We start from the raw sequence: 14,597 nt of genomic DNA, 5'->3' as shown, positions 1-14,597 counted from the left end.
GGCCTGACCTTTTGTGAGGCAGTGGAGATACACCTCTCCAGAAAAATGTTTTGTTCATTCTCCTTATAAAATGGCTTCAGTGAAAATTGTATTTAACTCTCAAATAATTTCCAAACTAAGTTTCACATACTTGTACATGATTTCTGATTCATTTTCCAAATGTCAGCAGGAAACCCAGGAAAAAATAAATCCCCACTCCAGTCTATAAAAGACCCCTGAAGTAAAAAGTCCCGAAGTGTGAAGTAAAAGCCAAAGACGCCCCCAGTCTCCCAATAAAATCCACAGATGTCCTTCCCTTTTTTTCTACGGTTATCAACACAGGGGTACGTGCACCGTGATCCCATCACAGTGTGATTTAACACCAACAGCTTGTCATCCCCACCAAGCCTAATAAGAAACCTGGAAAATGAAGCACTGGCTTAGAATTCCCTCTTTTCATTATTAAAAATAAATCATGCAGATTCCATTCATAAAATTTATTCCCCACTCCCAGCTTGACTATGTGGCTTCCATCTAAGCCCATCACATAGTCGTTTTGGCTTTTTATAAATACCCACTCAGTCCAGGAACCATCCTGTCCTCCCCAGGGACCTCTCTAGAGGCTGTGTCTGTGAAGGCTATGGTTTGGGTTAGAGCACTGGCAGCTCTGAGTCAAGGGGCAGCTGCCAAGGAGAACATGCATTTAGAAGAGTTGGTCTCAAGTCATGAAAATGCTTCTGGGGGAAGTGCCTCAGAGGGGAAGGCAAAAAAGAGAAGTGAGCCTATTGAGCTTTGCTGACATTTACCCCTTTTCTCTCAGATGGGAAAGAAACTGCCTGCAATATAGGAGATCGGGGTTGAATCTCTGGGTCGGAAGATCCCCCTGGAAAAGGGAATGGCAACCCACTCCAGTGTTCTTGCCTGGAGAACTCCATGGACAGAGGAGCTTGGCAGGCTATAGTCATAGAATCAGACCTGACTGAGTGACTAACACACACACGCCTTTTTCTAGTAGGTGAAGCCACTCCCTGCTGAGTTAGGAGCAAAGTTTAGAAGGTTGCCGATTTCAGCCACCAGGCCTACCCCTCCCTTGCTAGGGCAGGCCTGCCTTTTAGGCTGCACATTTCAAACACCCATCACACTTGTGAGCAAGAAACTCTTGGGCTCGTCTTTCTCTCCCATTAGGCCTTAAGTTCCACAAAAGCAGAGACTGGGCTGTTCGGCCCACCATAAAATATTGAATGAACAAACACATGACCTTGACAGTATTCAGCATCATGCCTGGTGCCCAGTACAGAGCAGGAGACAATAAAGGTCAAATGGACAAGTCTATGAATTAAAGACAGGAACCCAGCATGGAGATAGGAGTAGCTGTGCTGTAAATATTGATTGAAACTGAATAAAAAGGTGAGGCATGGATTCTGTTTTTCTTATGCAAGAGACACTAAAATCATTGATGAATACACTGTCCCTTGATCTGGAAGTTGCATAACCAGGTGGGTGATAATTACATGCGAACCCAGCTCTGAAACAGCTACAGGTTTGAAAACATCATTAAAAGCTAAGGGACAATTATGGTTGTTTGCCTAAGTGTTGTTTTTCAGTGGTTTTAATTTTATTTTCTTCCAGACTCACTGTGGAACTCCTGCTTGTACAGACCAGTGCGACCCAGACCAGCAGCCTGCAAAGATGACAGTCCTCAGGTGACAAATAGAGCCAGAGACCTGGACGGTACGGCCCAAGGCACCCCCTGCCCTCATCCCACTAGTGGTACAGCGACCCCTGGAGAATCCCTTAGGAACTGCACCTGTTTTTAGCTTCGGTGAATGGGGCACACAGTTCTGGGTCTGGATCCAAGACGTGCTCAATTTCCTTTGGTGCTTTTTCATACATCTTTTTCCTTTCCGTCTGAGCCTTGCTAGCTTCCGCCGGGGGGAAGTCGTAGTAACCCTTCCTCTTGGCTTTGAGGCGCAGCTTGTTCCGATAGTGCTCGATGTCTGACTTCTGCTTCAGGGCTTTGTTCACCTGGGGAGAGAAACAGTCTCATCACGCGTGGTGACATGCAGGTGGCAACGACTGTCACGTGAATAAACAAGTCTATGGCCATTTAGCTGATGTCCAGCTGGATAAGACCACCAGCTCTTGAAGGGCTAGAGTTGGGATGAATGGGGTGGCAAAGGGGAGTAGACATTCTGCTTGCAAGGTCTCCCCGGTCTATCAACCTGCACTTGAAAGCTTATTTTTGTCAGTCAATAGCTTTGTTGTTGTTGTTTAGCTGTTCAATCATGTCTGCTCTTTTGCAACCCCATAGGCTGCAGCCCACCAGGCTCCTCTGTCCATGGGATTTTCTGGGAAAGATTACTGGAGTGGGTTACCATTTCTTCCTCCAGGGGATCTTCCAACCCAGGGATCGAACCCATGTCTCCCCATCTCCTGCACTGCAGGCGCATTCTTTACTGCTAGGTAATTTTGAAGCCTTACATGGCCATTATTGCCAACTGGTTCCTGCTCACCTGTCAAAAATACAGATGACTGTGCTAAATAAATTACCAAATGATATGAAGATGTTATGTCCACAAACAGAGTTGAATGAAACCTGCCTGATACTGAACAATGTGGAGAACCATTGGAGCTGTTTGCAGTCAGACTTGATTACATCTGTATAATCATGTATAGAGAACGTTTTCATAGCTAAGATTTCAAGGGACAATCATGGAAAGGCTGGTAAATGTGGGGATGACGTCCACCTGGCAGATGAGGAAACTAAGAGCCAAAAGAGCTAAGTTAGTAAAGTGAAGAGTTGGGACTCCTAGTGAACTAAGACCTCCCCTTACAGATTCTGTGCGGTGCCATCACTGTGGTGACTTACGTGCATGATGTCTTCTTAACCTTCATGACAACCCATAATCAGAGGTGGGGTCAGGGTTTGACCTCGGACAGTCTGTGTCAGAGTCTGCACACTTAGCTGCTAAATACCCTGCCCCTCAGGATGAGAAGACAAAGACGCACAGAGGGTCCAAGGTCTAAGCCCCTGGACTATAGATTCTGCCCAGGGAGTGGCTGGGGGCTGGGGTTGGTGTGGACTTGCCAGAATTGGAGCTTTCCATTTGGAAGATGCTGAAGGCAATGGTCAATCGGCAGAGCATTGGAGCTGCATGCAGAGCTGGCAAAAATCCAGAGGCCCAGACCTGCTGAATCAGAATCTTCAAGAGTGAGGCTTGGGCATCTGTAGTTTGCAAAAGTCCCAGAGCTGACTCTGGTCCCGAACCTGGGTGAGAAACCTCTGGCACTGATCAGTGGTTTTCAAATTATATTCCATGGATTTTTGGAAGATCAGTAGAAAATCTGAGAGTTAGGAGTCTTGCCCTCCAAAAGCCAATAGACAGCTATTTTCATATTGCTTTAGCAAGTCTAGGGACCTGGGCTAAGAACTGTTGCCCAAGGGCTCCAGGAGGGTCCTCAGGAGTCAGGGAAGTACAGGGGCAGCAAGAAGAGGGGGCTGAGCTGCTGGTCCTCATTCCCAATCAACAGAGCAGCCGCCCACGCTCCTGTCTGCTGTGTTGGACTCCTACAAAACAGTGTGTTTGAAGAAAGGATTAGGGGGTGAGAGAAGGCTTAAGGTCCAGCGGTCTCAGAAACTTGAGGTCAGATCCCCAGGTCAGGCTCTGCTGAGCTTCTGAAGGCACGTGTGAAGTACAGAGGTGGCAAGGCCAGGGAGGACAGGAGGAACCGCCTGGAGGCCCCGGGGACACGGCAGAGGAGATTCCTTACTGCTGCAGCCAATGCCAAGGGAGGAAGAGGGGGTGGGGGTACAGCTGTCTCACCTCCATTTGTGTCCCTCCTGGACCTGAAAGTCCCCCCGGTAGCAGGGTCCAAAGCCTGGAATTCTGGGCTTCCAGTCATCGGACCCATGAATCCCTGACTCACTGTCCATGCTGCTGACAATACTTTAGACTAAGCTCTTTTTCTTCTTAAGTCTCTTCTGTTTGGATAATGAACTTAAAATCTGCTAGGACATCAGGACTCCAAAAACTAAGGCTGGTAGTACTACCTTCTGCAGAGGGAACTGCTTGTTCCCCTCTGTCCTCTGGGTCCCCCCGCTGCCATAGGGAAGCACAGGAGCAGGGTCCCCTCTTGAGCCAAACTTAAGTAAGTTTGCCAGCAACGCAGGGGAAGAATCTCCTTTTAAAGTCAGTCTCTCTCTCACTCATTCCCAACTCTTCATGAAACATTTACCAGAGCTCACTGGGTTTATATGCAAACACTCTTGGGAGGATAATTCTGTTGCTTTCAGTCATTTACATTTTAATGATGGTGTGGCATAAAGCTGGGGCTAAGGGTATAGGTTCTGGAACCAGACCAAATACCTGGGTTTAAATCTCAGCTCTGTCTTTCCCTAGCTGGGTGACCCTGGGCACATTACTTAACTTCTCTGTGCCTCAGATTCTTTCGGTGTAAGAGGGAGATAATACTACTGCCCTCGTAGAGCTGTTGTGAGGATTGCAGGAGTTCACACGCACCGCATGCTTGCAATATGGCCAGGCACTGAGACCAACTCTAAAACAGGCTATCTATTTTACATATGGGAATGAATATGTTTCCATACTGCTCTCTCCATTCATCTTGAAGATTTTTGTATGAAGAACAGAATGTAAAAATAATTTAATTGTATCTTTTGTATATTGAAAAAAAATAAATCTTATTACCATTGATGTGGGTTGTGCAGGGTTCATTTTCATCAAAGACTAAGGGAAACAGAGTCTGACGGACACAAGGGGAGGGGAAATGAGTAGCTTTGGGAGCACAGAGCACTAAAGTGAGTAGGCTTGGGTGGAGTGGGGCAGTGGAGGGGGCTTTGTGCTGAACAGCATGGGTGCGGCACTTTGGGGGCCTGGGGTTCAGGGGAGGGGCGGGACGAAGAAAGGAAGGCGGACAGGCCACGTCTACACTGCTGTCTTAGAATGTCTCTGTTCCTTCTTTGCCCATGGGAGTTGCTCTGGTTGTTTTTTCTGGCTTTTGTTTCCAGAACGAAAGAGGAAGGGGCAATCCAGCTGCAAGAAGCAGCTGTGACAATACAAACCAACACCCGGGGGCTTTACGGGTTAGACACAGCAATAGCTGTGTTTGGTCAAGTAGCGGTGAGAGTGTGGTGCTTTATGAAAACCCGTCTATGCAGCTAGCTCGGAAGCCAGGAGCCTGAGCCCCTATACGTATCCCATCCTCTAGGATAAACTCTCAAATGCCCAGGACACGGTTCAGTGTGCAAGTAGAGACTCCAGTCCTGACACTTTGCACTGCTCAGTGATTCTAGCAATGTACTCATCCACGGGTAAGATATGTGTCAACTGATGTACAGAGCCAGGGGTTCACCAACATAAGGCCACATGTTATGTAGATGCTTTACTTTTACAAGGTTTGAAGAAACAAACTGAGGGATATATTTTTTCTAACTCTTGCAAAGATCTCCCCAACCTGGGTCCTGATGGTATCTTTAGGCTGCCAGCATCTCACAAGTGTTTAATTGTTCCCTCATTCCACTTTTCACTGAGAAAACCAGCAAAGAGAAGAGGCTAGCATGACATCCTCTGAGCCAGGAATCCCTTTCTGGAATCTCTCCTAAGATGACATTCCAAGAGAATTTCTAAGTCAGAAATGAAAGTTAACATCGTCAGTAATTAGATATATCAGTATCAGGTACTTCTTGATTCCGTGGCCATGAAGGGGCACATCATTTCCATGGATATGTGAAAAATTCATAGCCTCAATCCAATCACAAGAAAACACCAGACAAATCCAAACCGAGGGACATTCTACACAGTAACTGGCCAGGACGCTTCAAAGGAATAATAGTCATGAAGAACAAAACAGTCACAAAGGATGGAGGAACTCTCCCAAACTTGAACTACCCCAAACTTGTTTGGGAGGAGGCTCAAGAGACAATTAAATCCCACATGGGATCCTGGATTGGATTACAGAACAGAGAATGGACATGAGAAAGAAACCGGTGAATTTCAAATGAGGTCTGCACATTATTCAACAGTATTGCACCAATATTATGTTCCTGGGCTGGATCATTTTTTATGGTTACACAAGGTGTTCATATTAGGGGTAGCAGGTAAACAACTAGCTGGATAAAGGAATTCCTGTACTATTATGGCAACTCTTTTGTAAATCTAAAGTTATTCTCAAAATAAAAAGTTTCTATAAGTCATGCATGAAAACTAAAACCGGAAAATAGCTGGTTTGAACAAGGGGAGAGTAGTTTCCCAAACAATGGTGCACTTACTCAATCAAGACATTCACAATGATTGTCAGAAAGACAACAGCAACACAGCCAATGCTTAAGATGTAAGATATAAGGTGGTCTGAATACGATAAGATTCTAAACTATACATGAGTTTGAGCAAACGCTTGAAGAGAAGGTGGAAAACATGAAAACAGAGGATATGTTAGGGTAGTGAAATTAAGTGGTCTTTCTTATTTTCTGAATTTTGTATGCTGTTATTCTGTTTACTTTAAAATAATCTTTAAAAGAATTACCTACAATTCATACAAAGAAAATTTATGGCTTTGAGGCTGTGTTTTCTTCACTTAAACAAGCTGCCTGTAAGAGAAGGAGGAAAATGATAAAATAATCTGCCTTAAATGTCACAAGGCAGCAAATTACAGAGAACAGTTCAGGGCTCTTTTTCAATCCAGATGCCAGCAGGGTCTATTCCTTCAACTGCCAAAATGTGACATGTATACAGTTCTGGACAGGGAGAATGCTACTCTGTTCTCCCGTGACAGTGTGATGGGTCTGGCTGAAAAAGAGAGTGGTAAGTTAGATTTAGCCGACATCTGGAATCTGTCCCCATCGCTAAGCTGGGATAAAAAGATCCAGGCATGGCGGCAGTCACCTGGGTCCATACTGGGTAGAGGGTCTTAATGAAGAATAGTTATCAGTGCATCAGTGATAACCTCAGAGGCCTCTAATCTGGGGCTTGAATGTCCAGTGGCAGAACTGGGCCCAGGGAAAGATTCAGTGGCTGTGATTGGCTTTGAGAAGATATACAGATTCCCAAATTGTAGGGCCTAAGGGCATTAAGTACTTGATCAACGAATCCTGGATGGTTAGCTGACTAATGATAAAGTATGCTCAGTCACTATATAAAGCACATCTATTTCTGCTTTATTGACTATGCCAAAGCCTTTGACTGTGTGGATCACAATAAACCGTGGAAAATTCTGAAAGAGATGGGAATACCAGACCACCTGACCTGTCTCTTGAGAAACCTATATGCAGGTCAGGAAGCAACAGTTAGAACTGGACATGGAACAACAGACTGGTTCCAAATAGGAAAAGGAGTACATCAAGGCTGTATATTGTCACGCTGCTTATTTAACTTATATGCAGAGGACATCATGAGAAACGCTGGACTGGAAGAAGCACAAGCTGGAGTCAAGATTTCCAGGAGAAATATCAATAATCTCAGATATGCAGATGACACCACCCTTAGGGCAGAAAGTGAAGAGGAACTAAAAAGCCTCTTGATGAGAGTGAAAGAGGAGAGTGAAAAAGTTGGCTTAAAGCTCAACATTCAGAAAACTCAGATCATGGCATCTGGTCCCATCACTTCATGGGAAATAGATGGGGAAACAGTGGAAACAGTGTCAGACTATTTTTGGGGGCTCCAAAATCACTGCAGATGGTGACTGCAGCCATGAATTAAAAGATGCTTACTCCTTGGAAGGAAAGTTATGACCAACCTAGATAGCATATTCAAAAGCAGAGACATTACTTTGCCAACAAAGGTCCATCTAGTCAAGGCTATGGTTTTTCCAGTGGTCATGTATGGATGTGAGGGTTGGACTGTGAAGAAAGCTGAGCACCGAAGAATTGATGCTTTTGAACTGTGGTGTTGGAGAAGACCCTTGAGAGTCCCTTGGACTGCAAGGAGATCCAACTAGTCCATTCTAAAGGAGATCAGCCCTGGGTGTTCTTTGGAAGGAATGATGCTAAAGCTGAAACTCCAATACTTTGGCCACCTCATGCGAAGAGTTGACTCATTGGAAAAGACTCTGATGCTGGGAGGGGTTGGGGGCAAGAGGGAAAGGGGATGACAGAGGATGAGATGGCTGGATGGCATCACCAACTCGATGGATGTGAGTTTGAGTGAACTCTGGGAGATGGTGATGGACAGGGAGGCCTGGCGTGCTGTGATTCATGGGGTTGCAAAGAGTCAGACACGACTGAGCAACTGAACTGAACTGATGCTCAGTCACTCAGTTGTGCATGATTCTGTGACCCTATGGACTATAGCCCTCTAGGCTCCTCTGTCCATAGGATTCTCCAGGTAAGAATACTGGAGTGGGTTTCCATTTCCTACTCCAGGGGATCTTCCTGACCCAGGGATCAAACCTGCATCTCCTATATCTTCTGCATTGGCAGGTGGGTTCTTTACCACTAGCACCACCTGAAAGCTAATGATGATGATATAATAATAACATATTTGTTGTATGTTAGACAATATTCTATGTGCTTTATGCATATTAACTCATTTGATCCTCACAACAGTCCCATTGTACAGATAGAGATACTGAGGCACAGAGAATTTAATTGGTGATGGACAGGGAGGCCTGGTGTGCTGTGGTTCATGGTGTTGCAAAGAGTCGGACACGACTGAGAGACTGAACTGAACTGAACTGAACTGAAGGTCACGCAGATATTAAGTAGAAAAGCCAGGACTCACATTCTTGCAGTGTGGCTGGAGAGTCCATACTCTTTCAAGCAAAGTGCTCTCTTTTACTGATGGGCCACAGTAAGCCACAGAGAGGGAAGGAGTGCTGGACAGGGAGCCAGGGGACCTGATCATCATGCTGTCACAATAACCTGCAGTGTGACTCTGAGTAAACTACCTGAGCCCTCTGACTTCCATTTCTTTGTCTAAAAAAAAAATGATAAGGTTGGGATACAAGTGCTCTATGAGTCCACAACTAGTTAAGTTCTTTTTATTTTTAATTAATTATTTATTTATTTTTATTTTTGGCTGCCCTGTGCGGCTTGTGGGAGCTTAGTTTCCCAACTAGGGATCAAACCCAGGCCCACATAAGTGAAAGTGTCAAGTCTTAACCACTGGACCTCCAGGAAATTCCCAGTTAAGTTCTTTTTAAAAATTGATGAACAAAAATAAATAAATAAATAAAAATAAAAATTGATGAACATCAACTCATCATCCCTCTAGGCAGTTCAGTCTTTCTGTTGAGAAAACAGAAGGAGCTGCGGGATCAGGTCTATAACAGGCTTTTTCACGTGGCCTGGATGGGGGATGTGGACAAGCCGCTGAAGGGTGTTTACAGTAGCCAGCTGTATGGGGTCGTGGTGTGTTCCTCAAGGTGTGGTGGGAAAGAGCCTTTAAAGCTTAGGAAGTCTCCCACACAGTACAGGTAACCATAGCCAGCCGGGTATAAACAAACATAGTGAATAACCAAACTGTTGAATGACAACAGAGAATAACAATGAAATTATGTGTGTGTGCATGCATGTATGAGGTATTCACAAGGAGGTCCCATAAGCATGGCCTTAAGGGATCACGAACATCTTCAGCCCACTGACCATTCTGCTGCAGAAGATGGAGAAATGGCAGCTAATTTTTACCCAATTTACTCTCTTGTTCTCCCCTAAACTGCCTCTATCTATCATCTATCTGTCTCTATCCACCCATCCATCCATCCATCCATCTGTTTTTCTTTGGTGAAATCTCTGATGTACAGTACTAATCTTTTTAAGACTTAGGAAAATTGACTAACATCACGCTATTCCTGGAAGCACACAAAGGGTTGCTTCAAGCTTGCTCAAAGAAATAAAAGTCATTTCAAAGCCTATGTAGTGGGCCACATTCCCTGTCCATATCTCCTCTGGTGCCCTATCAATTCCAGCTCTCTCCATCCCCACTGCCACAGATATCCCATCCTGACCACTTTAGTGGTGTTAGCAAGAAAGGAAGCAGGCTGTGTGAGTGAGGGATTAGGGGAAGCAGAATTTTGGGTGTTTCTCTTCATAATGACAGTTTTTTAAAAAGTCCCCTATGGGCTTTCTGGCCTGGAGAACTCCATGGACTGTATAGTTCATGGGGTCACAAAGAGCTGGACACGACTGAGCGACTTTCACTTCACTTCATTTCATGGACTCTCTGATGAAGGTGGAAAATGCTCCAAAAACATCACTCAACAAACTGGTTTGGGGTGACTGGTGTACTGATTCATTCCACTGAGGCCTGCACATGCGGAGGTAAAAATGACCCCCAGAGTCCTGTCCGTACACCTGCACCCGGGGCCCCCAGGGGCTCCTCATTGGTCCACGTTCACAGAGGCCTGGCTGCACCCACTCTCTCCCGCTCTGTCCTGGGGTGCTCACCTCGCCGTTGAGGACAGCCGGCTCCTGGCTCCTGTCCGAGGTGGGGTGCACCACGGGGAGGGCTGTGGGTTTTATTCCAATGAGTTGCACAGACCCAGAAGACGTGTCAAAGGGATCCACAGCCGCCTTGCCAGAGTTGTCAAAAAGGACCGCTCCTTCCTCTTCATCACTCGCCGGCACTAAAGCATAACATAAACACATTGATTTTCTGTTGTAGGGGACTTGTGCCATCGTGGGGGAATGTATGTCAGGCTCACAGCCTAAGGACATCATTTTACTCAAAATGACCTCAGGAACAACAGCGTCTGGTTCGGTGCCAATGGCTCACTGCTGCTGGTGGCTTTCTCTTAAAATTTACTATCTATACTCTTCACCTCGCCACTGGTTTGAATTTAAACGGCAAAACCATTCCTTCAAAACTGTGACAGAACACATTTGGGGAAAAAAAAAACACGTTAATTTGTTCTCTATATTGGGGTCAGAGATGGGGAGAGTGCCATTTGGCCAAACTAGGTAGCTATTCTTAAAACATGATAATCAAGACAATAACAGCACTCAGTTAATCTCTGTCACCAAAGCCACCCATTTTCACATTGCATAAAGGTTGAGTCTTCCCTGGTCAACCAGCCACAGTAATTGCTGCTGAAACTTTTTTTTTTCCCCTAAATATTGTTTCTCCGGTGACTAAGGTTTTGGTTTCTTTCATTTGTGTAAAATCAAAGAGAGCTAAGAAATAACCACCGAGAAATGAATTTAAAGCTACAGTGAAAGTCACTCAGTCGTGTCCGACTCTGCAACCCCATGGACTATACAGTCCATGGAATTCTCTAGACCAGAATACTGGAATGGGTAGCCTTTCCCTTCTCCACGGGATCTTCCCAACCCAGAGATTGAACCCAGGTCTCCTGCATTGCAGGCGGATTATTTACCAGCGGAGCCACAAGGGAAGCCCTTAAACCTATAGACAACTCCCCTAATTACCTAGAGCGATTTGCACCTACATTCTGTTAAACTAACGCTCCCCTCTGACAGAGGGTTCTGCTGCAATTGCTGAATGACAGCCATCTGCCTTGTGCATCCATAGATAGGCTGATGGAGAATGTTCCAGGGCCAGTGGTACCTTGCTGATTTACTTAAAGCACATTCCCATTAAATAACTATATGAATGACCGTTTACTAAGCATGGCTTGGCAAGAGATAAATGAAGCCTATTCAAACAACCAACCCAGTAAGCAACTTAGGAGCAAAATAGGTGTTATATAAAATATGAATGTAATAGAAATGTATTCATCTTTCCTCCTGTCTCACGAGATTGGGATGTCATTTAAATTATTGAGAAACACATAGTTTGTGTCATTCTGTCACTTATCATAATCACAGAAGATTTGTTAAATTAAGCCAGGTAAATTGCTATTTTTACAAAAGTCTAACCATGGGTTATAACTGGAATATTTGGGGGTGCTGAGGACTTATTTGTAAATAGGTCACTGATGAGCCAATGACAGAGGAAGATCTTTATTCAGATGTGTTACCAGATGCATATATCATTTTAGAATGTAGTTTTGCTAGGCAGTTCTTGCTTTCCCATCATTATCTCCCTCCCAGACAACTGCTATGAAGTTCAAGATGGCACCAAGATGTCTTGGTGTATCCAAGTTGCACTCCAAGATGGCACCAAGTAATTCTTGCCTCATAGTCACATAGGACCAACCTGTGTAACAAATAGGTAACTGCAGAAATGACAATGCATTGCTTCCAAGTCTAGGTCATTAAAAAAGCATTGTTGCTTCCACCTTGGTCTCTCTTGGATTACTTCTTACTCTAGGGGAAGTCTGCTGCCATGTTTATGAGACCACTAAAGTAGCCCTATGGAGAGGTCCATTCGGCAAGAAACTGAGACTCCTCCAACAACTATGACAGTGAGCCATCTTGTAAATGGGTTTGGCCAGGCCTTTTGATGGTTACAGCTCAGCCCAACATCTTGACTGCAACCTCATGAGATACTCTGAACCAGAATCACCCAATTAATCCATTTCTGAATTCCTGACCCACAGACATTATGAAGTGAAGTGAAGTCACTCAGTCATGTCCGACTCTTTGCGGGCCCATGGACTGTAGCCTGCCAGGCTCCTCCATCCATGGGGTTTTCCAGGCAAGAATACTGGAGTGGGTTGCCATTTCCTTCTCCAGGGGATCTTCCTGACCCAGGGATCAAAGCTGGGTCTCCTGCATCACAGGCAGATGCTTTACCCTCTAAGCCACCTGCTGCTGCTGCTGCTGCTGCTGCTAAGTCGCTTCAGTCATGTCTGACTCTGTGAGACCCCATAGACGGCAGCCCACCAGGCTCCCCCGTCCCTGGGATTCTCCAGGCAAGAACACTGGAGTGGGTCGCCATTTCCTTCTCCAATGCATGAAAGTGAAAAGTGAAAGTGAAGTCGCTCAGTGGTGTCTGACTCTAGCGACCCTATGGACTGCAGCCTACCAGGCTCCTCCATCCATGGGATTTTCCAGGCAAGAGTACTGGAGTGGGGTGCCATTGCCTTCTCCGCTAAGCCACCTAAGTGATGTCAAAAACCTCAAACTAAATCAACATACTTTTAAGAACCTCAAACTAAATCAACATACTTTCCCAGAGTAAGGCAGCAGGTTGATCAAAACGTCTTTACTTTTTGTTAGTATGCTAACTCAGGGCTTGTTACAGCAATACTTTTAATCTCATCCTGATTAGTAATGATAATGCTTGCTCCTCCTGACAGAATGTATTATTAGTCATTGTTCAATCTACTTATAGAAATTCCTGGTTAACTGGAATTTCTGCTTAAGGAGTATCTGGTAGCACTTTAAAATCATGCAGCATAATTTTGGGTGTCAGAAACACGACTACATTCTACTCCTCTGAAAATAGATAACTTGAGTGATAATAACCCAAACACGCTATCTCATGACCACATCATTTAACAGATTTGGTCTTGCTTGTGAAACAAAAAATAAAAGGCTTCATTACCTATATTTTATCTTTGTATGAGAGGGTAGGTCTCTGCTTGAATACTGCTTTGAGAGTGGGCTCAAATCACCCTCACAGACATTATGTGAGATACTAAATTTAGATAGTCATTTTTGGTGGCTAGGTGTTGGGGTAATTTGTTACACAGCTCTAAGTAACTAATACACTTCCTAAACAACCCCCCTCCTCTGAGCTTCCACTCGGCTCCTCCTACTTCTAAAATACCCATTCCACTAGCAGCTAGGATGGGCTATCTCTTCAGGAGATGACCAGATCACAGCACTCCTTTGATCAGAACCCTCTGAAGGCTTCACCTCTCTCAGAATAAAACCAAGAGTCTTCACTGTGACCTAGAAAGTTCTGCACCACGTGGCCCTGGCCACCGTGCTGAACCCACTCCCCAACTCTCCCCCGAGTCAGTCTACTCCAGCCACAATGGCCTTTTGAACACAGCAGGCTTGTTTCCACCTCCAGGATTCTGCATTTACTATTCCTTCTGCTCAGACTGCTCTTTCCATGATTCTTTACCTGCCTAGTTCCTTCTTACTTTTCAAGTTGCTGCTTAAAAAAGACTTTCTTTATCCACCAATCTAAAATAACTCACCTCATCCCTCTATTATTTCTGCACCGCCTTTATCACTATTGCTGTATTGATTTAATCTGCTCCAATCCCCTGCCACTAGAACATAAGCTCCATTCATGCCCCTCTTTTTAAAGTCTGATGACTTTGCCTTTAACAATGTCTTACACACAGTTGGCTTTCAATAGGGATTTGCTGAATGAGTGAAGGAAGGACTAAAATTTCCTGACTTGGAAAAGGAAATGCTGTTAGTACCTGCAAAACCAGTAAACATGTAGAAGTTAAAGTCTTGCTATCATGAAAGCATTCAGAGGTTGAAAAGATGGTACTTTGCATTTTTATTGCTTCCAAATTGTGATACTCTTACTTCCCACCCCATGGTCAGGTAAAGGGGGAGCATAACCATAATAGGTCAGGAAAAGGATACCCTGGGAACTATAAACTGCAGCTCTTTTCCGTCATCACTTAAAGTCATATTTAGATTCACACAATAATTCCTCTAGGTTTCTTTAAGAGCAAAATAGCTATTCCCCCAGCCCTCCAAAATAAAAGACTGTGTGGAAAAATACATTAAAGGGCACTGCATTGAGTGCTAATACATTAAAGTGTTATGTGAATACAGCAGGTTCATGAGAATA

At 44.7% G+C, this 14,597-nt stretch overlaps 1 protein-coding gene across 2 annotated transcripts in view; it reads right to left on the bottom strand.

Moving 5' to 3' along the window:
- Window positions 1–14,597, bottom strand: part of KIAA1549L (KIAA1549 like) — a 320,960-nt gene that overhangs the window by 52,591 nt on the left and 253,772 nt on the right. For both annotated transcript variants that reach the window (XM_059875159.1, XM_024975896.2), the window contains exons 14-15: window positions 10,376–10,554; window positions 1,787–2,004 (exon numbers count right to left, since the gene is read on the bottom strand). In XM_059875159.1, coding sequence (XP_059731142.1) covers window positions 1,787–2,004; window positions 10,376–10,554 — 397 coding nt within the window. The remainder of the gene's footprint in view (window positions 1–1,786; window positions 2,005–10,375; window positions 10,555–14,597) is intronic.

This window comes from Bos taurus, chromosome 15 (genome assembly GCF_002263795.3).
Source record: "Bos taurus isolate L1 Dominette 01449 registration number 42190680 breed Hereford chromosome 15, ARS-UCD2.0, whole genome shotgun sequence".
Classification (NCBI taxonomy): Eukaryota; Metazoa; Chordata; class Mammalia; order Artiodactyla; family Bovidae; genus Bos; species Bos taurus.
The sequence above is the reverse complement of the archived record's forward strand: the minus strand, read 5'-3'. Positions and strand labels throughout refer to the sequence as shown.